Here is a 26,035-nt window from a genome sequence, read left to right as displayed (position 1 = left end):
AAGGGGTCTTGCTGACCCAGGGATTGAACCTGAGTCTCCTGCATGGCAGGCAGATTCTTTACCTACTAAGCCACTGGGGAAGCCCAGAAGGGATAGTAGTTGACAGAAATGTGAATTCAACGCCAGATGCTACCACTTTCTAATTGTGTGACTCAGACATGTTGCTTAACCTCTCTGGGTCTTCATTATCTTCATTCTGAAAAATGGAGCTATCTTGCTACCAACATCTACTTCATAGAATTGATACAATAGTTGACACCACAGGTACTCAGTATTTTGTGCTCGCGCGCTCTTTCTCTCTCACACACACACACACACAGAGCCTGACCATAATACCTATTTATCATTGGCCATTTCCCACTTACTACTTTAGACCTCTGAACATTTTACCCATTTGTAAGTTTTAAATTTTACCACCTATGTCACTTTTGAACATAGATCTTCAGCTCTAACCTCTCAACTTTGTGAGCACATTACATCTCTTGTTTCTTTTTCTCTCATTACATGTCATCTGGTATCTTCTGATTCTAGCTAAAATTTAGGAAAAGAAAAGTTAATTATTGTTTCTTCTAAGATCTTGCCCCCAGAAACATTTCCTAAAATTCACCCTCCACCTACATATATACACATATACAAACACACAAGGGCAACACTGCAATCCTAGTCTTTCTCTTGCCTGCATCTGTACAAACAAGTAGAAGGCAAGCATTCCTTGTTGAACCAGTAATCAAAAAGACACAGACAGAAGGTCCTCCTGGTTTCTCAGTAAGGGTGTGGAGAGATAACTCCATTCTCAAAACAGTTTCAAGTACACCTCTGATTCTTATTTGTTTCCATGATATTAGGACAAAGAATGGAGAGAACAGAGGCACATATTTCTGCTTCTGGGGAAGTTCCCAGATGTGACAGGGACTCACACACTTCTACTCTGAGTTACTAAGATGTACCCATGGATATCTGCACCTGGTTCATGAGTTGAAACTAGCAATATTTAAATACAAACTTAAAGAACTGGGATTTATAACATCATTCTGGTCAAATAAAATTGCCTCTATTCTCTCCCTAATCCCAATCCATTTCAAGACAGTCAATGTGTAACAAAAGAGAGAAATTTTTATTTTTCTAGAAGAATCCCTCTTTACAAGAAGATTGGTTTGATCAGGGAAATGCTATGATAGGTCATGTGGGGTTGTCTGACTATACGGAGCATGACTGAGTAACAAGCTGAATGAATTTCAAAGAGGTATACTGGTGGCTACCTATCCAGCTTGTTTCACTGAGTAAGGTACAGAAGTTAAAGGCAGAACTGAAAGGATCAGGCAAGGTTTCACCCACAGAACATACCTTCTCCTTCCAAATGGATCAAGTAGAAAGCCAAAGGCCATGAAAGAATAACCATCATAGCTATGCTGCTCAGGTGTATGTAGGGAGCAAAGACCTGGGAGAAAGCCAAAAGTCAGGCTGAACACATTTGAACAGACAGGGCTACAACTAAGAATGGTGCTTACCTGCAGTGACAGCCCAACGGTGAGCCATCTGTCTTTCCAGTAAGTGAATAAAATCCAGAAAAAAAATGAGCATATCACAATCACTAGCAGAATCAGGGTCTGGGGAAACAAAAAGAATTTCCTGACTTCCAAGCACTAATCTTGGATGAGAACCATCCTTAGGAAATGTATGTGTGCCTATAGTGTCTGGGTCCTCATTTCCTCATCCTTTTAACCTATCCAACCTGCAAATGCTCAATATTAGATGAATTCAATAATTTACCTCCTTTGCTTTCTGGAGAAAAAAAATTACACAGCTATGTATATGGCCTGATACCTTTACTAACTTATCATCTCCACCTCAGCTGGGCCTGGCATGTCTCACTCAGCTTCAATAATGGCTATTATAAATATTCACTACTCTTTTATATGACTCAATATGGTAACAAGTAAAAAATATTTTATAAGTTAAGTACCTTCTCAGCGAATGTTTTCCCCAGCTGACTGTAAGTTTCAAGAGGTCAAGGACAATATTTGTTTATAATTATATCTTCACTGCCTTGCAGAATATGTCTGATTCATATAAAATACCCAATAAACATTTGTTGAACAGATGAAAAATATCTGCTAGCCAGAACACTAATTATTTCATTGAGAAAGAACACTGAGACCAAGAATATACAACTTTAAATTTTTCTCCTTCAAATATAGTTTTTCTGCTTCTATGTTGCCTGTAAAGAACACTTGGTTCCCACTCTCTCATAATCTCTATAAAAAAGCAATTGTTTCCATAATTAAACCTTCTCACAAAATAATTCCAGGTCATACTGCCTTCAATGGTTAATTTCCCAAACTTTTAAGAAAGAAATATTTCCACTTTAACAAGCTCTCCTAGAGAATAAAAAAGAGGGAATGCTCTCTAACTTGTCTTATGAAGCTAACAAAATATTGATATTCAAATTCAATAAGGACATTACAAGAGAGAAAAATTATAGTCCAATTTCTCCTATTAACAGATGCAGAAATCTTAACCATTACAACACAAGGGTTTGATTGTCAAATAAGATTCATATGAATCTTCTGTGATTCTGTGATCACACCCAACACCAAACTTCACTAATGATTGAAATGATATAGTCAATTAAAGATAAAAATTTTTCTTGTGGAAAAATCTGATTCTATCAAATGCAGCTATTCATAAAAATGTCTTTCCTCTCCTGTATTAGGATACATGCTGATCCTGTACTTAAAATATGAGGTGTGTTTTTTGTAGCAATATTTTTTGGAATCCATTTTCTTGAATAATGGAAATAAAAGCAAAAATAAACAAATGAGACCTAGTTAAACTTAAAAGTTTTTGCACAGCAAAGGAAACCAAGAACAAAGTGAAAAGACAATCCACAGAAGAAGACAAAATATTTGCAAATGCTGCAACTATCAAAAAACCAAACAACCCAATCAAAAATGGGCAGAAGACCTTAACAGACCTTTTGCCAAAGAAAACATATAGATAGCCAACAGGGAAATGAAAAGATGCTCAACAGCACCAATTATTAGAGAAACGCAAATCAAAACTACAATGAGGTATCAACTCACACCAGTCAGAATGGCTGTCAAAAAAAGTCTACAAATAATAATTGCTGGAGAGGTGTAGATAAAAGGGAACCCTCCTAAACTGTTGGTAGGAATGTAAACTGGTGCAGCCACAGGAAAATGGTTGGAGGTTCCTTAAAAAACTAAAAGTAGAGCTACCATATGACCCTGCAACACCACTCCTGGGCATATATCTAGAGAAAAACATGGTCTGAAACAATACATGAACCCCAATGTTCATTGCAGCACTATTTACAATAGCCAAGACATGAAAGCAACATGAATGTCTATCAACAGATGAATGCACAAAGAAAATGTCGTACACAGATACAATGGAATCTTACTTAGCCATTAAAAAATGAAATATTGCCAATTGCAATAACACAGATGAATCTAGACCTTGTCAAACTAAGTATGTCAGATTGAAAGGCCAATATCATATGATTTCATTTATACGCAGAATCCAAAAAAAGATACAAATGAAGTTATTTACAAAACAGAAATAGATTCACAGACCCAGAAAACAAACTATGGTTGCCAAAGGGGAAAGGAGAATGGGGAGGGAAAAATGAGGAGTTTGGGATTAACAAATACACATTACTATATATGAAATGGATTAAAAAACAAGGATCTACTGCATAGCACAGGGAACTATACTCAACATCTTACAGTGATTTATAATGGAAAAGAATCTTAAAAAGAATATATATGCATGTGTGTTTATAAATGATCACTTGGCTGTACCCCTAAAACAACACTGTAAATCAACTAAGCTGTTGTTTAGTTTCTAAGTTGTATCCAATTCTGGGTGACACCATGCACTCAACACGCCAGGTTTCCCTGTCCTTCATTATCTCCCAGAGTTTGCTCAAACTCATGTTCATTGAGGCGGTGATGCTCTCTAACCATCTCATCCTCTGCATTCCCTTCTCCTTTTGCCTTCAATCTTTCCAAGAATCAGGGTCTTCTCCAATGAGTCAGCTCTTCACATCAGGTGGTCCAAAGTATTAGAGCTTCAGCTTCAGCATCAGGCCTTCCAATGAATATTCTGGGGTGATCTCCTTTAGGATTGATTGGGGTGATCTCCTTTAGGATTGACTGGTTTGATCTCCTTGCAGTCCAAGGGACTCTCAAGTCTTCTCCAGCACTACAGTTTGAAAGCACCAATTTTTCAGTGCTCAGCCTTTTTTATGTCCCAACTCTCACAACTCTCACATGACTACTGGAAAAATAATAGCTTTGTTTAAAAGGACCTGTGTCAGCAAAGTGATGTCTCTGCTTTTTAATACAGTGCCTAGCTTTCTCGCAACTTTTCCTTACAAAGAGCATCTTTTAATTTCATGGCTGCAGTCACCATCTACAGTAATTTTGGAGCCCAAAAAAATAAAATCTTTCACTCTTTCCACTTTTTCCCCTTCTATATGCCATGAAGTAAATCAACTATACTTCAATAAAAAGAAATTTGTTAATGTGAGGTGTGTGTTTTGAGCAAAATGTATGGAAACTTCGATTCACGAAGGAGCCTTTTGAGTTATGGAGCATCCTTATCTTATATCCCATTAATTATGCAACTTGGGTCAGCCATGTCTCCCACCATACAAATTTATAAATTTCAAGATTATTTACAATAAGCAACCCAAATATACCAGGTTATATTCTGCTAGAAATTTTCATAGATAAAAATTCCTCACTATCTTTTGACTAATAACTATTTTTAGTATGTTTAAATACCTTCGGTATGTTTATAAAGAGTTTTGATTGTGGTCATTCATTCCTCTCTGAACATGCCTAAGTGGAAGGAGAATAGTTTACAGGCCTGGTACTAACCCTTTCCTTCCAGGTTTATTCTTTGCACACTAAAAACTGAAACTCCAAGCCCCCCAGAATCCCTGCTGTCAACAGAAGCAATCTCTCCTCACATGTCCAGGAACCTAATCCTTCAATGGATGAAGCCCTGACTAAGGTGGTCACCTTTCAAGGGGGTGCCCATTCTTTCTCATACCTCACCTGCATCACTTTCCATTGTCTTAGGTCAGTTCAGTTGCTCAGTCGTGTGCGATTCTTTGCAACCCCATGAACTGCAGCATGCCAGGCCTCCCTGTCCATTACCAACTCCCGGAGTTCACCCAAACCCATGTGCATCGAGGCGGTGATTACATCCAACCATCTCATCCTCTGTCATCCCCTTCTCCTCCTACCTCAATCTTTCCCAGCATCAGGGTCTTTTCAAATGACTCAGCTCTCCGCATCAGGTGGCCAAAGTATTGGAGTTTCAGCTTCAACATCAGTTCCTTCAATGAACACCCAGGACTGATCTCCTTTAGGATGAACTGGCTGGATCTCCTTGCAGTCCAAGGGACACTCAAGAGTCTTCTCCAACACCACAGTTCAAAAGCATCAATTCTTCGGCGCTCAGCTTTCTTTATAGTCCAACTCTCACATCCATACCTGACTACTGGAAAAACCACAGCCTTGATTAGATGGACCTTTGATGGCAAAGTAATGTCTCTGCTTTTTAATATTCTGTCTAGGTTGGTCATAACTTTGCTTCCAAGGAACAAGCGTCTTTTAATTTCATGGCTACGATCACCACCTGTGATTTTGGAGCCCAGAAAAATAAAGTCAGCCACTGTTTCCACTGTTTCCCCATCTATTTCCCATGAAGTGATGGGACCAGATGCCATGATCTTCGTTTTCTGAATGTTGAGCTTTAAGCCAACTTTTTCACTCTCCTCTTTCACTTTCATCAAGAAGCTTTTTAGTTCTTCTTCACTTTCTGCCATAAGGGTGGCGTCATCTACATATCAGGTTATTGATATTTCTCCCGGCGATTTTGATTCCAGTTTGTGCTTCCTCCAGCCCAGCATTTCTCATGATGTACTCTGCATATACGTTAAATAAGCAGGGTGCCAATATACAGCCTTGACGTACTCCTTTTCCTATTTGTCTACAGACTTATAATCAGAATTAGACCTAAGAATACTTAAAGAGATGGCTCTATTAAATTTATTGACCAAACTCTACAGTCTATGTACAAAAAAAATCCTATGATTGTTAAACAAGGAGAAAAGAATTCAAGACTGGGCTAAACTTATGTATGTATGGGCTTCTCTTGTGACTCAGCTGGTAAAGAATCCGCCTGCAGTGCAGGAGACTGGGTTCAATCCCTGGGTTGGGAAGATTCCCTGGAGCAGGGAAAGACTACCCACTCCAGTATTCTGGCCTGGAGAATTCCATGGATTGTATAGTCCATGGGGTTGCAAAGATTCGGACATGACTGAGAGACTTTCACTGTGTGTGTGTGTGTGTGTGTGTGTGTCTGTGTCTGTGTCTGTGTGTGTGTGTAATTTATTTATTTATCCATCCTAAAGGAAATCAATCCTGAATATTCACTGGAAGGACTGGTGCTGAAGCTGAAGTGCCAATATTTTGGCCACCTGATGCGAAAAGCCAACTCACTAGAAAAGACCCTGATACTGGGAAAGTTTGAGGGCAACAGGAAAAGCAAGCGACAGAGGATGAGATGGCTGGATGGATCACTGACTAAATGGACATGAGTTTGAGCAAACTGAGGAAGATAGTGAAGGACAGGGAGGCCTGGTGTGCTGCAGTTCATGGGGTGCAAAGAGTTGGACATGACAGTGACTGAACAACAACAAAATGTTGATAAGTGTGCACTTACCAGAGATTCTGGATTCACTATACCAGAATTCAGGTATTATATATTGTAAAATGACTCTAACTGCTTGTTTCATTTTCTGAAACCTTGGCTCAGTAGTGGCCTACACATGCAAAATGTACACTGGGGTAAAGACAGTCTCTTCAATAAGTGGTGCTGGGAAAGCTAGAGTGGTACATGTAAAAGAAAGAAGCTAGAACATTTTCTCAGACCATATATAAGAATAAACTCAAAACGGATCAAAGACCTAAATTTAAGACTGGAAATAATAAAACTTCTAGAGAAAACACAAGCAATAGCACTCCCTGATGTAAGTCGTAGAATATTTTTTGGGTTCATCTCCTCAAGCAAGGGAAAAAAAAATAAATAAGACCTAATTAAAATTAAAAGCTTATATACAGCAAAGGTCCATACCATTTCTGTCCTTTACTGTGCCCATCTTTGCATGAAATGTTCCCTTGGTATCTGTAACTTTCTTGAAGAGATCCCTAGTCTTTCCCATTCTATTCTTTTCCTCTATTTCTTTGAATCGATCCCTGAGGAAGGGTTTCTTATCTCTCCTTGCTATTCTTCGGGACTCTGCATTCAAATGGGTATATCTTTCCTTTTCTCCTTTGCTTTTCGCTTCTCTTCTTTTCACAGCTATTTGAAAGACCTCCTCAGACAGCCATTTTGCTTTTTTGCATTTCTTTTTCCTGAGGATGGTCTTGATCCCTGTCTCCTGTACAATGCCACGAACCTCTCTCCATCGTTCATCAGACACTCTGTCTATCAGATCTAGTCCCTTAAATCTATTTCTCACTTCCACTGTATAATCACAAGGGATTTGATTTAGATCACAGCTGAATGGTTTAGTGGTCTTCCCCACTTTCTTCAATTTAAGTCTGAATTTGGCAATAGGCAGTTCATGATCTAAGCCACAGTCAGCTCCTGGTCTTGTTTTTGCTGACTGTATAGAGCTTCTCCACCTTTGGCTGCAAAGAATATAATCAATCTGATTTCGGTGTTGGCCATCTGGTGATGTCCATCCGTAAAGTTTTCTCTTGTGTTGTTTTCTTCAAGAAAATTAGAGATACCAAGGGAATATTTCATGCAAAGACGGGCTCAATAAAGGATAGAAATGGTATGGACCTGACAGAAGCAGAAGATAGTAAGAAGGGGTGGCAAGAATACACAGGAGAACTGTACAAAAAAGATCTTCATGACCCAGTTAAACACCATGGTGTGATCACTCACCTAGAGCCAGACATCCTGAAATGTGATGTCAAGTGGGCCTTAGGAAGCATCACTACTAACACAGCTAGTGGAGGTGATGGAATTCCAGTTGAGCTATTTCAAATCCTGAAAGATGATGCTGTGAAAGTGCTGCACTCACTATGCCAGCAAATTTGGAAAACTCAGCAGTGGCCACAGGGCTGGAAAAGGTCAGTTGTCATTCCAATCCCAAAAAAAGGAAATACCAAAGAATGCTCAAACTACTGCACAATCGTGCTCATCTCACACGCTAGTAAAGTAATGCTCAAAATTCTCCAAGCCAGGCTTCAACAGTATGTGAACCGTGAACTTCCAGACGTTCAAGCTGGTTTTAGAAAAGGCAGAGGAACCAGAGACCAAACTGTCAACGTCCACTGGATCTTCGGAAAAGCAAGAGAGTTGCAGAAAAACATCTATTTCTGCTTTATTGACTATGCCAAAGCCTTTGACTGTGTGGATCACAATCAACTGTGGAAAATTCTGAAAGAGATGAGAATACCAGACCATCTGATCTGCCTCTTGAAAAACCTGTATGCAGGTCAGGAAGAAACAGTTAGAAGTGGACATGGAACAACAGACTGGTTCTAAATAGGAAAAGGAGTACGTCAAGGCTGTATATTGTCACCCTGCTTATTTAACTTCTATGCAAAGTACATCATGAGAAGCACTGGGCTGGAAGAAGCACAAGCTGGAATCAAGATTGTCAGGAGAAATATCAATAACCTCAGATATGCAGATGACACCACCCTTATGGCAGGAAGTGAAGAGGAACTAAAGAGCCTGTTGATGAAAGTGAAAGAGGAGAGTGAAAAAATTGGCTTAAAGTTCAACATTCAGAAAACTAAGATCATGGCATCTGATCCCATCACTTCATGGGAAATAGATGGGGAAACAGTGGAAACAGTGAGAGTCTTTATTTTTCTGGGCTCCAAAATCACAGATGGTGATTGCAGCCATGAAATTAAAAGACGCTTACTCCTTGGAAGAAAAGTTATGACCAACCTACATAGCATATTAAAAAGCAGAGACATTACTTTGCCAACAAAGGTCTGTCTAGTCAAGGCTATGGTTTTTCCAGTAGTCATGGATGTATGTGAGAGTTGGTCTATAAAGAAAGCTGAGTGCCAAAGAATTGATGCTTTTGAACTGTGGTGTTGGAGAAGACTCTTGAGAGTCCCTTGGACTCCAAGGAGATCCAACCAGTCCATCCTAAAGGAGATCAGTCCTGGGTGTTCATTGGAAGGTCTGATGTTGAAGCTGAAACTCCAATACTTTGGCCACCTGTTGCAAAGAGCTGACTCATTTGAAAAGACCCTGATGCTGGGAAAGATTGAGGGCAGGAGGAGAAGGGGACGACAGATGATGAGATGGTTGGATGGCATAACTGATTCTTGGACATGAGTTTGGGTGGGCTTGGGGAGTTGGTATTGGATGGGGAGGTCTGGTGTGCTGCAGTTCATGGGGTCGCAAAGAGTCAAACATGACTGAGTGACTGAACTGAACTGATACAGCAAAGGAAGCAATCAACAAAATGAAAAGACTATCTTTTGAATGAGAGAAGATATGTGGAAATCACACGCTTGATAAGGGGTCAACATCCAAAATATATAAAGAGCTCATACAGCTCAACATTAAAAAAAGAAACAACCCAATTTAAAATTGGGCACAAGACCTGAATGACATGTTTCCAAAGAAGACATAGAGATGGTGAAAAAGGCACACGAAAAGATGCTCAGCATCACTAATCATCATAAAAATGCAAAGCAAAACCACAGTGAGCTATCACCTCACACCTGTCAGAATGGCCACTGTCAAAAATTCAACAAATAATAAATGTTGGCAAGGATGTGGAAAAAAGGGAATCCTAGTACACACTGGTACAAATGTAAATTTTTACAACCACTATGAAACACAGTATGGAGGGTCCTCAAAAGAATTGAAAACAGAACTACCATATGTTCCACCAGTTCCATTCCTGGGGTTATGCTAAAGAAAATGAAAACATCAATTCAAAAAGAAATATGAACCCCAATGCTCATAGCAGTTTTATTTACAATAGCCAAGATGTGGAAGGAACCTAACTGTTCATCAACAACAGATGAATGGATAAAATGATGTGGTGTGTGTGTGTGTGTGTGTGTGTGTGTGTGTGTGTATGTAGTTACACACAATGGAATACAACTAGGACATAAAAATGGAACTTGCCATTTGCAAAAAATGGATGGGCCTGGAAGATACTATGCTTAGTAAAGCACATCAGACTGAGAATGAGAAATACTGTATGTTTTTATGCATATGCAGAATATACAAAATAAATTAATGAATATAATGGAACAGAAACAGACTCACAGATACAGAAAACAAACTAGTGGTCACTAGCAGAGAAAGGAGTAGGGGAGGAGCTAGATAGGGAAAGGGGATTAAGAGACACTAACTACTAGATATAAAACTTAGCAAGATACAAGGATGTTATGTACAGCACAGGGAATATAGCCAACAGCTTATAATAATTTTAAATGGAATATAATATAAATATATTGATTACTATGTTACATACCTAATACTAATATAATACTGTAAACCAAGTATACTTCAATTTAAAAAAAAATGGTAGCCGATGCATTATAAAATTGGGATGCCAGCGATTTCTTGGTGTAATATGGAAGAAAGAATTCAATGGTTTATTGAGAAAAGGTTTCTGGAATGCTATCACCTATAATAAGCTAAACCACACTATACTGGGCTCTATGGGCGGTCTCAGAGGACACTGAAAAACACATAGTGAGAAAGTGTCAGCATCCTTGAAAAGCACCAGAGTGGCCATGTTTTATGCCTGGATAAAGGTGAGGGGTGTTGCCACTCAAACTGGCTTCCTGAGTTCAAAAGCAATGATAAGATTCTCCTGTGGCAGAGGCCAAGTAGCAGCACTCACTGCCAGCAGCAAGGTAAGCATGGTTTCTGTAAAAGGCTAGAATGATCATCAGAATGGTACAACCTATAGGGTTATAACTTGGTAGTAACTAACTGATAGTGCTGTCCCAATTCCAAAATAGATGGTGATCTCAACAGGCCTGTTTATGTACTTTTCAGTCTACACTCTTTCCTTGTAAGAACTTACAACTTCAATTTCCATCTGTTCTAATCCTTAAATTTATATTTTCAGTTCATACTTTCCTTTTGAAAAAGAGGAAATTTAAGGAGATCACTCAGAGAATTTGACATGCTCCTGGATTTGAGGAAATACAAGGAAAACCATGCCTTAAAAAAAGTCTATAAATACCAAGAGGCTGTGCTGGAGATGCTCAAGGCCATGGCAGTATAAGACAAGAGAGGCAGTGTTGGAAATGAGCTGCATGTCTTCAGATGCTGGATCAGTAATGACTGCTTCCTCAGAACAGGTATGGATCCTTTGTAATTGCTAATATAACTTTAAAGGGCTTCAAACTAAGGGAGAGTCAAAAGGACCTCAGCAGAGAAGCATCAGGGCATATAGGAAGATAGGCATTCACTTTACCAAGAGAGTTGCAATCAAGGTTCTCAACGTTAGAAGTGAAAGTGAAGTCGCTCAGTCTTGTCTGACTCTTTGTGACCCCATGGACTGTAGCCTACCAGGCTCCTCCATCCATGGGATTTTCCAGGCAAGAATACTGGAGTGGGTTGCCATTTCCTTCTGCAGGAGATCTTCCCAACCCAGGGATATTGAACCCCGGTCTCCCGCATTGTAGGCAGACACTTTACCATCTAAGCCACCAGGGAAGTCAGCAGAAGGGTCTCTGAAAATACACATGGAAAAATCCATGCAGTTAAGAGCCAACAACTGCATTAACTTGGTCCTGATAGAACCAACCCCTCCGTGTGGGACTGTGTTCTTTTATCCTATCTCTCCTTCCCCTGAGCCATACTCTGGAAGAAAGGTAAAAGGAAAATCATGCTCTTTCCACCACTGCAAGTTCCCAGGCCTGGGTCATGTGAAATTGGGGAAGGGAAATACTTCAAGAAGTTGGAGTGAAGTGAAATTTTTAATGAATGAAACAAGACTGTTCTTGTGACTATAAAGGAACTGGGAAAATAATGGAGGTTGCCTAAGATTTTACGGGAATGAGAAGAACAGAGTCACAGAGTCCAGAGTAGGGAGAAAAAATAAAGTTGAGGTTCAGTTCCTTCAGTACATCAGTTACCTTTCTTACAAATTTAACGATTTCAACTAAAATGGTGTAAGTAGTCTTTTTCTATAAGGGGAACAACAAAACAAAGGGAAGCTCTGTATTTGACACAGTGCTAAAGAGGCACATTCAGTCCTGGTCTCAGGACTCCTATGAAGATTCAGATGTCCTACCTTATGACACCAGTGCAGGTACAATTCAATCCCCTCCCAAAGCAACAAAATCCCAAGTACCTGAAAAAAGAAAAAAAAAAAAGACTATATTGAAGTCCCCAAGATGCTGCCAAAAACTCTTTCCTGAATTCAAAATTCTTTCAGAGTCTGGTATTACATCCACTTCTTGCTACATCAGCAGTTTTCATATGCTGGGAATTTGCCATTCTGTTCCTCTGCTAAAAAGCTCTCCCCCTTCCCATGCCACTGAAGCTTCAAAGAAAGTTCACGTGTCACCTCCTACTTGTACCTTTCACCAGCAACCCCTGGAAGAATTTATTATCATCTTCTCTGGGATTTTGCAAAGTTAGTGTACTGATATCTTTCTTGAGTTCCTACCAATTTCTTGGTAGGTATTACTCAGTCACTTCTTAGAGAACAGAGGTCAGGGGCCAGCCTTTCCAAGGGTCATCTAAAAAACCTTTCTTGAGGAGCCAGTGCCACTGTCATAACTACTAGCCACTATCATTAACATCAGTATTTAGGCAATAAATCCTAGATTGAATTTGAAGCTAAATCTAGCCAGTCACCAAGTCAGTGTGGAGACAGGAACGGAAAAACAGAGTCCTCAGGTGCTTAGGATATGAATGAGAGAATGTATGAGACAGATTTTTATCAAAACAATTTTACAAATATAGTTCACTTGTTCTTTATTCAGCCTTATAAAATACCATTCTATTAAATATTATCTTGCTCATTTGGAAGAAAAGAAACTGAGACTCAGAAAGCTGAGGCTCCACACCACAATTTCCAGGATGATTTTCCTAAATAGAAATCTGATTTATGCTTAATGTACTAGCTCACTTTTCAGGCCTTCCAAGGTCTGTTACAAGCCTATCTAAAATGATGTTATTCCTTTTTCTTCAACATCCCCTGGGTTCAGTTCAGTCACTCAGTCATGTCCGACTCTTTGCAACCCCATGGACTGCAGCACATCAGGCCTCCCTGTCCATTACCAACTTACAGAGTTTACTCAAACTCATGTCCATTGAGTAGGTATTGCCATCCAACCATCTCATCCTCTGCCGTCCCCTTCTGTTCCCGCCTTCAATCTTTCCCAGCATCAGGGTCTTTTCAAATGAGTCAGTTCTTCGCATCAGGTGGCCAAAGTACTGGAGTTTCAGCTTCAGCATCAGTCCTTCCAAAAATCAGGACTGATTTTCCCTAGGATTGACTGGTTGCATCTCTTTGCAGTCCAAGAGACTCTCAAGAGTCTTCTCCAACACCACAGTTCAAAAGCATTAATTCTTCAGTGCTCAGCTTTCTTTATAGTCCAACTCTCACATCCATATATGACTACTGGAAAAACCATAGTTTTGACTAGACAGACTTTGTCAGCCAAGTAATTTCTCTGTTTTTAAATATGCTGTCTAGGTTGGTCATAGCTTTTCTTCCAAGGAGCAAGTGTCTTTTAATTTCATGGCTGTAGTCACCATCTGCAGTGATTTTGGAGCCCAAGAAAAGAGTCTGTCACTGTTTCTGCTGTTTCCCCATCTATTTGCCATGGAGTGATGGGACCAGATGCCATGAACTTAGTTTTCTGAATGTTGTTTTAAACCAGCTTTTTCACTCTCCTCTTTCGCTTTCATCAATAGACTCTTTAGTTCCTCTTCACTTTCTGCCATAAGGGTGGTGTCATCTGCATATCTGAGGTTATTGATATTTCTCCCAGAAATCTTTTTTTTTGGGGGGGGGGGATACACAAGATTTCTTTATTTTTAAGGAAGAAGTTATTCAAACAGTAAAAGAAAATAAGTACATTGCCAGTGTTTCTCAAAATAGTTCTCAAGAGACTTAGTGTGTCGCTTGTACACGTAAACACCTGTGTTCACTTCAAGACAAAGACAAATTTTTTACACTTCCAAGAGAAATGAATATCATAAAAGCAGAATTCATTACCATATGTAAAATAGATAACCAATGCAAGTTCCAAGCATGAAGCAGGGCACCCAGAGCCAGTGCTCTGGGACAACCCAGAGGGATAGGGTAGGGAGGGATGTGGGAGGGGGTCCCAGGATGGGAGGGACACACGCACACCCATGGCAACTCGTGTTGATGCATGGCCAAATCCATCACAGTACTGTAAAATAATTATCATTAAAATTAAAACAAATTAATTGAAACATTAAAATTAATGAAAATTATTTAATTTAAATTTATTTAATTGGAGGCTAATTACTTTACAATATTGTATTGGTTCTGCCATACATCAACATGAATCCGCCACGGGTATACACGCGTTCCCCATCCTGAACCCCCCTCCCTCCTCCCTCCCCGTACCATCCCTCTGGGTCATCCTAGTGCACCAGCCCCAAGCATCCTGTATCCTGCATCAAACCTGGACTGGCAATTCATTTCTTATATGATATTATACATGTTTCAATGTCATTCTCCCAAATCATCCCACCCTCGCCCTCTCCCACAGAGTCCAAAAGACTGTTCTATACATCTGTGTCTCTTTTGCTGTCTCGCATATAGGGTTATCATTACCATCTCTCTAAATTCCATATATATGCATTAGTATACTGTATTTGGTGTTTTTCTTTCTGGGTTACTTCACTCTGTATAATAGGCTCCAGTTTCATCCACCTCATTAGAACTCATTCAAATGTATTCTTTCTAATGGCTGAGTAATACTTCATTATGTATATGTTACCACAGCTTTCTTATCTATTCGTCTGCTAATGGACATCTAGGTTGGTTCCATGTCCTGGCTATTATAAACAGTGCTGCGATGAACATTGGGGTACACATGTCTCTTTCAATTCTGGTTTCCTCAGTGTGTATGCCCAGCAGTGGAATTGCTGGGTTGTATGGCAGTTCTATTTCCAGTTTTTTAAGGAATCTCCATTCTGTTCTCCATAGTGGCTGTACTAGTTTGCATTCCCACCAACAGTGTAAGAGGGTTCCCTTTTCTCCACACCCTCTCCAGCATTTATTGCGTGTAGACTGTTGGATCACAGCCATTCTAACTGATGTGAAGTGGTACTTCATTGTGGTCTTGATTTGCATTTCTCTGATAATGAGTGATGTTGAGCATCTTTTCATGTGTTTGTTACCCATCTGTATGTCTTCTTTGGAGAAATGTCTAATTAGGTCTTTGGCCCATTTTTTGATTGGATCATTTATTTTTCTGGAATTGAGCTGCAGGAGTTGCTTGTATATTTTTGAGATTAGTTGTTTGTCAGTTGCTTCATTTGCTATTATTTTCTCCCACTGAGAAGGCTGTCTTTTCATCTTGCTTACAGTTTCCCTTGTTGTGCAGAAGCTTTTAATTTTAATTAGATCCCATTTGTTTGTCTTTGCTTTTATTTCCAATATTCTAGGAGGTGGGTCATAGAGGATCCTGCTGTGATTTATGTTGGAGAGTGTTTTGCCTATATTCTCCCCTAGGAGTTTTACAGTTTCTGGTCTTATGCTTAGATCTTTAATCCATTTTGAGTTTATTTTTGTGTTTGATGTTAGAAAGTGTTCTAGTTTCATTCTTTTACAAGTGGTTGACCAGTTTCCCCAGCACCACTTTAACAAGTGGTTAGGGTTAAAGAGATTGTCTTTAATCCATTGTATATTCTTGCCTCCTTTGTCAAAGATAAGGTGTCCATACGTGCATTCTCCCAGCAATCATGATTCCAGTTTATGCTTCATTCAGCTCGGCATTTTGCATGATGTACTCTGCATGTAAGTACCCCAATGTTCATCACAGCACTGTTTATAATAGCCAGGACATGGAACCAACCTAGATGTCCATCAGCAGATGAATGGATAAGAAAGCTGTGGTTCATATACACAATGGAGTATTATTCAGCCATTAAAAAGAATACATTTGAATCAGTTCTAATGAAGTGGATGAAACTGGAGACTATTATACAGAGTGAAGTAAGCCAGAAAGAAAAACACCAATACAGTATACTAATGCATATATATGGAATTTAGAAAGATGGTAATGATAACCCTGTATGCGAGACAGCAAAAGAGACACAGATGTATAGAACAGTCTTTAGGACTCTGTGGGAGAGGGCGAGGATGGGATGATTTGGGAGAAGGGCATTGAAACATGTATAATATCATATAAGAAACAAATCGCCAGTCCAGGTTCGATGCATGATACGGATGCTTGGGGCTGGTGCATTGGGACAACCCAGAGGGATGGTACGGGGAGGGAGGTGGGAGGGGGTTCAGGATGGGGAACACGTGTATGCCTGTGGTGGATTCATGTTGATGTATGGCAGAACCAATACAATATTGTAAAGTAATTAGCCTCCAATTAAAATAAATAAATTTATATTTAAAAATAAATAAAAATAAAAAGTCTTGCAGGAGAAGACAAAATTAAAACAAAATAAGCAGTAACAATATTCAGCCATGACGTACTCCATTCCCGATTTGGAACCAGTTTGTCGTTCCATATCCAGTTATAACTGTTGCTTCCTGACCTGCGTACAGATTTCTCAGGAGGCAGGTAAGGTGGTCTGACATTCCCATCTGTAAAAGAATTTTCCACAGTCTGTTATGATCCACACAGTCAAGGGCTTTGGTGCAGTCAATAAGGCAGAAGTAGATATTTTTCTGGAACTCTCTTGCTTTTTTGGTGATCCAACGGATGTTGGCAATTTGATCTCTGGTTCCTCTGTCTTTACTAAATCCAGCTTGAACATCTGGAAGTTCCCAGGTCACATACTGTTGAACCTGGCTTGGAGAATTTTGAGCATTACTTTGCTATCATGTGAGATGAGTGCAATTGGGCAGTAGATTGAACATTCTTTGGCATTGCCTTTCTTTGGGATTGGAATAAAAACTGACCTTTTCCAGTTCCATGGCCACTGTTGAGTTTTCCAAATTTGCTGGCATATTGACTGCAGCACTTTAACAGCTTCATCTTTCAAGATTTAAGGACTATTATAACTTTATACCTCATACCTGTCACTCTGAAGTGCCCCACATGCAAACAGAAACTGCACGTGTCTTGTTGATTTCTGTATCCTCATTATTTATCACTCATATAATAAGCAACACATTTTGTTGAATGAAAAATTAAGGCAAATATTAAATGATTTGGGGGTTGGGATCTTCTGTATCAGACAGGAAATCAGTGGAGAGAAGGAATCATGAAATCAGAGAAAGAAATATATATGCCCCATGTATAAAAGGGCACTGAAAAACTCCAGTTAACTAAGAATCAGTCTCACATGCTTTACACTTCTTCAAATTCCTCTATTTCCTGGCCTGAATTTCTCATACTACATGACCCTACTGTGTCAAGAAACACAGGCAGGGTCTCTACTGCCTAAAGATATTTGCTAAAATGTATTCTGCACCTGGACTAAGTGAAGTCACTCAGTTAAGTCCAACTCTTTACGACCCCATGGACTGCAGCCTACCAGGCTCCTCAGTCTACGGAATTCTCCAGGCAAGAGGACTGGAGTGGGTTGTCATCTCCTTCTCCAGGGGATCCTGACCCAGGGATTGAACCCGAGTCTCCCATATTACAGGCAGACACTTTACTGTCTGAGCCACAGGTTAGTGTACCTGGACTAAGGGACTAGCAATTGTGCATTAGAACAGGTTTGACATGCTAGCTAACTTATAAGACCCATAAAGACTTACTCTTAGGGGATAGGCTATCGAATGAGTAGTTCAATATGTAAAGGTACTGCCATGTGAAGGTGTGAGCATCTAAAATGATAATACTAAGTGAACCAGGAAATAGACTATCAAATAGGAGAAGAGAAAAAGGATGTTCTACCACTCTTTCTAAGGGTCAAAGTGGTAAGACACATCCTCTAGCAGCACAAGCCTTTTTTCCTCCATCTATCCCTCCTGCCTAATATTCAAGTGGCTAATGTAAATGCCAACTCTGCTAAGTGTGATCTGAGGTTCTGAGGGTTCCCAGCACCAACTGAGAACCATGCCACAGACAGAGCACCTAGTGAGGCTACTCATGAAAGGAGTGGGAGAAACAGAAGACATTACTCACCAACAGCAATGATGTGTAGGCAGCCAGAATCCCCAGGAAACTCAGTAAGACAATGGACCAGAAGAACCAGAGTCCTGTACCTATAAAAATGACCCTGCAAAAATAAGTTTCAATCCTTAAAATACAGTAAAAAAAAAAAAAAAAAAGTAGCATCCGCATCAAGGATAGGGGCGACAAGACCAAGTAGATGAGGTATAAGAAAACAGAGGGAGATAAGAGAAGCAATTTGGGAACAGATGTGTGGAGAGCTTTGGGGATATTTAGTGGAGAACTTTTAACTTTGTCCTATAGGTATCTGGGTACTTTAAATGGGGCTCTGTATAAGTGGTATCATTTTTTAAAAGTTATCCAGAATATATATTCAAAATATATATTCTCTTTAAAAACAATATAATATAGAAGTTCTGGAATTCTAAAAGAGAAAAAGTCTACTGCCTTAACAAAACTTAACACTTTCTATTTTGGAAGGTTTCTGGTTCATGTGAATGTACGTTTTCTTATATAACCGCAAGCCACCATGTCAGTTTCTCTATCCTGTGTAAGATATTTGACCTCTTTAAAAGCTGTCTTGACATGTTCTATTCCTAAGGGAGATTATGAGAGAAAACTGTTAATGATAATCTAAGAGAAACAGGATTAAACTTGTTCCACATATTGTATGTCAAAACTGTTTTAGACTGTTCAAGATAACAGAGATTACCTTCTCACCATATAAAACCTGGAGAAATTATATTTTAACAATACTGACCTATAACTTGTCTTACTGTACTTTGAAGACATTGCATTTTTTACAAACTGAAGGTTTGTGGCAACCATACATCAAGCAAGACCATTGGCATCATTTTTCCAACAGCATTTGCTTACTTCCTATCTCTGTATCACATTTTGGCAATTCTTGTAATATTTCAAGATTTTTCATTTCTATTATATTTGTTGTAATTATTTGTGATCAAAGATCTTTAATGTTACTACCACTATTCGCTGAAGGCAAGTTATTCATAAATAGCTATGGTTAGCTGTCTAGCAATAAAATAATTTTTAACTAAGGCATGAAAATTTTTTATAAATAATGCTATGGTACACTTACAGACAACAGTACAGTAACAGTATAGTATAAAAAGAACTTTTATGTGCACTGAGAAACCAAAAGACTGTGATTTGCTTTACTCCTATATTCACTTTACTGCTGTGGTCTGGAAATGAACCCTCAATATCTCCAAGATATGCCTGTATAAAATATAGATGTGTGAACAAAAACCACATTACAAATAAGTAAAGAAATTCTCTTTGGTGAGGAGTTATACATCAAGAAGAATGTAATAAACAAGCAGCTCTCTGAGCAAGAGCTATCTCAGATCAAGATGCTAAGAGTACTCTGTAAAAGATGAGCTCACAGACGGCAATCAAATAAGGACTGTCAACAAATTCACTCAGTATGTCAATTAAAAGAATAACCTGAATACTAAAAACATAATTAATAGAATGATCAGAAAAGAGGCACAAAGTAATCAAGATCTTCAGAAAAATAAAGGTCTCACATTCATATAACTAAAATAGATGTTTTAAAACAAGCACATTAACTATCAAAACAATAAAATGGAGATCTTAGAAAACTTGCAAGATAACCTTTAATGGAAAAGGTCTGAAAAATATTTATTTATGTATGCACGTGTGTGTGTGTGTGTGTGTATATAGTTGAATCACTTTGCTCACACTTGTAAATTAGCTATTTTGTTGTTGTTTTAGTTGCTAAGTTGTATCCAACTCTCTGTGAGCCCTTGGACTGTAGCCCACCAGGTTCCTCTGTCCATGAGCTTCTCACACAAGAATACTGGAGTGGGTTGCCATTTCCTTCTCCAGAGGATCTCCCTGACCCAAGGATCAAATCTGTACCCCTTGCATTACCAGGTAGATTCTTTACCACTGAGCTACCAAGGAAGCAAATTAGCTATATTTCAATTTTTTTTGAATGAAAGATGGACTTAATAGTTGTTGAGATACAGTCAAAGAATTCAGCAAACTGCTTAGCCAAGTAATGATACTGACTTCATTTTCCAAGTGAAGAAGTTAAAGTTTACCATTTAATAGTGCCTCTATCTTTCCTAATCATTTCTCTGGCCACATCTATTTTCTTTCAGTCCCTTTGAACCTAAAAGGTCTTCTTCTGTACATTCAATCACATGTAAATATTGATATTGTTATAGTTTAGTTCAGCTCAAAATCCTCTCACCAAATTCAGGTAAAGTTACCACCCACTCACCATGAAATGCAGGAAGAATTTTACATGTTTTTTTTTTTTTCTCCTTCCATCTTCTACTTCTTCTTGACCTATGGATTTGTACTCACTATAGGTAGTAGTAGTCAGGTAGCACAGAAATGAGAAGAATAAAAAGGTGTTTGTTTAGCTGAGTGGAATTGAAAAAAGTGGAGGGGGTGATCCTAAGATGGCGGAGGAATAGGACGGGGAGACAACTTTCTCCCCCACAAATTCATGGAAAGAACATTTGAATGCTGAGCAGATTCTACAAAACAACTTCTGAATGCTGGCAGAGGACATCAGGCACCCAGAGGCAGCCCACTGTCTTCAAAAGGAGGTAAGAAAAAATATAAAGATTAAAAAAGAGACAAAAGAGGTAGGGATGGAGATATGTCCCGGGAAAGGAATCTCAAAAAAGAAGTTTCCAAACACCAGGAAACACTCTCACCGGTGAGTCTGTGGCGAGCCCTGGAACCTCAGAGGGCAACATAACCAGGAAGAAAAATAAATAATTAAAACCCACAGATTATGTGCCTAATGGCAACTCCCAGCGCAGAAGCAGAGCAGATGTTCACATCTGCCACTAGCAAGCAGGGACTGGACAGGGAGGTGCAGGCTGCATTGCTTAGGGTAAGGACCAGGCATGAATGGCCCCGAGGGCAATCTGAGGAAACTAACTTGAGATAGCAATCCAGACAGTGGGATAGCTATCCCATGAAAAGCCCTAACCTAAGGCACCGCCAGGCCTGCTCACAGAACAAAGGACCGAGCAGAGCTAGCCAGCTGTAGACGGCCCATCCCTTGGCGGAGACAGGCAGGTGAGGGCAGCCAGAGCCGGTAGGGGGAAACTGCAGCCCCAGAGAAGCATCATCTACCAAACTGTAAGTAGGCTTCGAGCTAACCAAGACTTTTTGGGATTCTGGACGGTCGACATCCACCAGGAGAGTCACAGCCAGAGATCAGCTCCCCAGAAGAGACACACGGCACACCTGAGAAAGTGCACCGGTTGTACACCCAGAAAACTGAGCGGCTGGGACGCAGGAAGCAAGAAGATGCAGCCCCCAACTGGGGGGTGACTGTGCTCGCCAAGCACCTGGTCACCTGACCTGCTTGGACCTTGGGATGGGCACAAAACGCAGGCCCAACCAAGTCTGCGCCTTTGTGGAGTACCCGAGTACCTGAACCTGAGCGGCTTAGACATGGGAAGTGCACACAACCCAGGGCCCACCCCAGACAATTCCTGGCAGAGCAACCTAGAGCCTGAGCAGTGTAGACAGGGAAAGCATACACACCATGAGCAGGAGCAAACCCAGTGTGGCCGAGACACTGCGAGCACTCCCCACACACACGCCAATGATATTTGTTTGCAGTGTTCCTCCCTCCCCACAGCATGACTGAACAAGTGAACCTAAAAAAGTGACCACCACAGACTCCTTGTGTCAGGGCGGAAATTAGACACTGAAGAGACCAGCAAACAGAAGAAGCTAAAATAAACAGAGGGAACCACTTTGGAAGTGACAGGTGCAATAGATTAAAACCCTGCAGTTAGCACCGACTACATAGGAAGGAGCCTATAAATCTTGAGAAGTATAAGCCAGATCAAGGAACTATCTGAACATGAACTGACCCCACACTGTCCACAACAACACCAGAGAAAGTCCTAGATATATTTTTACTATTATCATTGTTTAAATTTAAAACAAATTTTTTTAGTTTAAGTCTTCTATTACTCCTTTAATTTTCATTTTTATAACCTACTATTACTTTGCCAAAAAAAAGGACCCTATTTTTAAAGCAAAATTCATATATATAAATTTCATAATTTTTGTGACTTGTTTTTTTCTTTAATATTGTATTTTTGAGAATCTAACCTCTACTCTAGATTTTTAATCTTTGCTTTTTTGGTATTTGTTATCAATTTTGTACCTTTAAGAACCCAATCTTCAGTACCCATTTTTACTTGGGAGCGAGATTACTGGCTTGACTGCTTTCTCCCCCTTTTGACTCTCCTTTTTCTCCACCAGGTCACCTCTATCTCCTCCCTCCCCCTTCTCTTCTCTACCCAATCCTGTGACTCTCTTTGTGTGTTCCAGGCTGTGGTGTACACTTAGGGAACTGATTACTGGTTAGATCTGTCTCTCTACTTTTGACTCCCACTTTTATCTTCCTGGCCACCTCTGTCTCCTTCCTCCTTCTCTTCTCTGTGTAACTCTGTGAACATCTCTGAGGGATCCAGACTGTGGAGAGCACATAAAGAAGTAAATACTGGCTGTCTTGCTCTCTCCCCTTTTGATTCCCCCTCTTCGTCTAGTCACTTCTATCTCCCTCCTCCCTCTTCTCTTCTCCATGTAACTCTGTGAACCTCACCAGGTGTTCCTCACTGTGGAGAAACTTTTCATCATTAACCTAGATGTTTTATCATCGGTGCTGTATAGATGGAGAAGTCTTGAGGCTACTGTAAGAATAAGACTGAAAACCAGAGGCAACAGAGATAAATCCATGTACCTACAGACAACTTATCTTTGACAAAGGAGGAAAGAATATACAATGGAGAAATGACAATCTCTTTAGCAAGTGGTGCTAGGAAAACTGGTCAACCACTTGTAAAAGAAGGAAACTAGAACACTTTCTAACACCATACACAAAAATAAACTCAAAATGGATTAAGATCTAAATGCAAGACCAGAAACTATAAAACTCCTAGAGGAGAACATAGGCAAAACACTCACCGACATAAATCACAGCAGGATCCTCTATGATCCACCTCCCAGAATATTGGAAATGAAAGCTAAAATAAATAAATGGGACATAATTAAAATTAAAAGCTTCTGCACAACAAAGGGAACTACAAGCAAGGTGAAAGGACAGCCTTCAGAATGGGAGAAAATAATAGCAAACAAAGCAATGGACAAAGAATTAATCTCAAAAATATACAAGCAACTCCTGCAGCTCAATTCCAGAAAAATAAATGATCCAATCAAAAAATGGGCCAAAGACCTAATTAGACATTTCTCCAAAGAAGACATAGAGATGGCTAACAAACACATGAAAATATGCTTAACATCACTCATTATCAGAGAAATGCAAATCAAAACCACAATGAGGTTACCACCTCACACCAGTCAGAATGGCTGCGATCCAAAAGTCTACAAGCAATAAATGCTGGAGAGGGTGTGGAGAAAAGGGAACCCTCTTACACTGTTGGTGGGAATGCAAACTAGTACAACCACTATGGAGAACAGTGTGGAGATTTCTTAAAAAACTGGAAATAGAACTGCCATACAACCCAGCAATTCCACTGCTGGGCATACACACTGAGGAAACCAGAATTGAAAGAGACACGTGTACCCCAATGTTCATCGCAGCACTGTTTATAATAGCCAGGACATGGAACCAACCTAGATGTCCATTAGCAGACGAATGGATAAGAAAGCTGTGGTTCATATACACAATGGAGTTTTACTCAGCCATTAAAAAGAATACATTTGAATCAGTTCTAATGAGGTGGATGAATCTGGAGCCTATTATACAGAGTGAAGTAAACCAGAAAGTAAAACACCAATACAGTATACTAATGCATATATATGGAATTTAGAAAGATGGTAACAATAACCCTGTATGTGAGACAGCAAAAGAGACACAGATGTATAGAACAGTCTTTTGGACTCTGAGGGAGAGGGTGAGGGTGGGATGATTTGGGAGAATGGCATTGAAACATGTGTATTATCATATGTGAAATGAATCGCCAGTCTAGGTTCGATGCATGATACAGGGTGCTCGGGGCTGGTGCACTGGGATGACCCAGAGGGATGGTATGGGGAGGGAGGTGGGAGGGGAGGTTCAGAATGGGGAACACGTGTACACCCGTGGCAGATTCATGTCAATGTATGGCAAAACGAATACAATAATTAGCCTCCAACTTAAATAAAGTTATATTTTTTAAAAAATAAACATACCTAGGCATTCAGACAAGAATGACTGTTAGATAATAAGAATTTTAGAAATTGACAAAGAATAGCTTATAATGGAGAAGGCAATGGCACCCCATTCCAGTACTCTTGCCTGGAAAATCCCATGGATGGAGGAGCCTGGTAGGCTGCAGTCCATGGGGTCGCGAAGAGTCGGACACAACTGAGCGACTTCACTTTCATTTTTCACCCTTATGCATTGGAGAAGGAGATGGCAACCCACTCCAGTGTTCTTGCCTGAAGAATCCCAGGGACGGGGAGCCTGGTGGGCTGCAGTCTATGGAGTCACACCGAGTTGGACATGACTGAAGCGACTTAGCAGCAGCACCACCAGCAACTTATAAATGTGTGTTTCTAACATGTTCTGTTCCTTTTACCTTACAATCTTGATTACATTAAGAATTTGCTAAACTCACCTTCTTTCACTTGCATTTAAAGCAGAATAAATTCTGAACCAGAATAATAGAAAAAAAAGAAAAAGAAAAAAGTGTTTCTTGGTCATCACATCTTTAAACTGGGATTATACAACTGCTCAAGATTATGCAGTAGACTTCACTCTACATGGATTGTCCACTTCAGGGTTCTTCTGACTTACTATTTTCAAGCAGTTTCCTCTGTTCTGCAACACTGCTTTATATCTCTCTAGCAGAATCATCACACATCTTTTTGGATAAAGTCCTTCTCATCCAATAGATACAGTCTTTGGCAGCCCAGTCAACCTTCTCATCTAAATCTAGTCTCTGCACTCATATTTAAAGAAACTTTCTAGGACCCTTTCCTTGCTTTCCCAGAGATACAAGGTACAGATTTCTTGCATGCTCTCCCAATGTCTACCATACATACCATAATGCTTATCAGCAGAATCAATTGTCAGCTGACAGCAACTCTGAGGAAAAACAAAAGACACAACCAGTTCTACATGAGGACACACACAAGCCATGGAACTTTTGTCTGTCTACCACCATGTCAAGAGGTAATGATGTTGTCCAGTTGCTAAGTTGTGGCCGATTCTTTGCAACCCCGTGAACTGCAGCATGCCAGGCTTCCCTACCCTTCACTATCTCCCGGAGTTTGCTCAAACCCATGTCCATTGAGTCAATCATATCATCCAAACCTCTCCTGTCACCTCCTTCTCCTACTGTCCTCAATCTTTCCCAGCATCAAGGTCTTCTCGAATGAGTTAGCTCTTCACATCAGGCGGCCAGAGACTGGAGCTTCAGCTTCAGCATCAGTCCTTCTAATGAATATTCAGGGCTGATTTCCTTTAGAATTGACTGGTTTGATCTCCTTATTGTCCATGGGACTCTCAAAAGTCTTCTCCAGTGCCACAATCTGAATATCAATTCTTTGGCACTCAGCCTTATTTATGATCCAAATCTCACATCTATGCACGACTACTGAAAAAAAACATAGCTTTGACTAGAAAGACTTCTGTCTGCAAACTGATG

At 39.9% G+C, this 26,035-nt stretch overlaps 1 protein-coding gene across 1 annotated transcript in view; it reads right to left on the bottom strand.

The window, feature by feature from the left end:
* LOC101117288 (glycerophosphodiester phosphodiesterase domain-containing protein 4-like) overlaps positions 1-26,035 on the bottom strand; it is a 155,014-nt gene that overhangs the window by 107,498 nt on the left and 21,481 nt on the right. The window contains exons 3-7 of the mRNA XM_027960072.3: positions 18,363-18,456; positions 12,350-12,409; positions 1,509-1,607; positions 1,345-1,438; positions 454-531 (exon numbers count right to left, since the gene is read on the bottom strand). Coding sequence (XP_027815873.2) covers positions 454-531; positions 1,345-1,438; positions 1,509-1,607; positions 12,350-12,409; positions 18,363-18,456 — 425 coding nt within the window. The remainder of the gene's footprint in view (positions 1-453; positions 532-1,344; positions 1,439-1,508; positions 1,608-12,349; positions 12,410-18,362; positions 18,457-26,035) is intronic.

Source organism: Ovis aries, chromosome 21 (genome assembly GCF_016772045.2).
Source record: "Ovis aries strain OAR_USU_Benz2616 breed Rambouillet chromosome 21, ARS-UI_Ramb_v3.0, whole genome shotgun sequence".
Classification (NCBI taxonomy): Eukaryota; Metazoa; Chordata; class Mammalia; order Artiodactyla; family Bovidae; genus Ovis; species Ovis aries.
The sequence above is the reverse complement of the archived record's forward strand: the minus strand, read 5'-3'. Positions and strand labels throughout refer to the sequence as shown.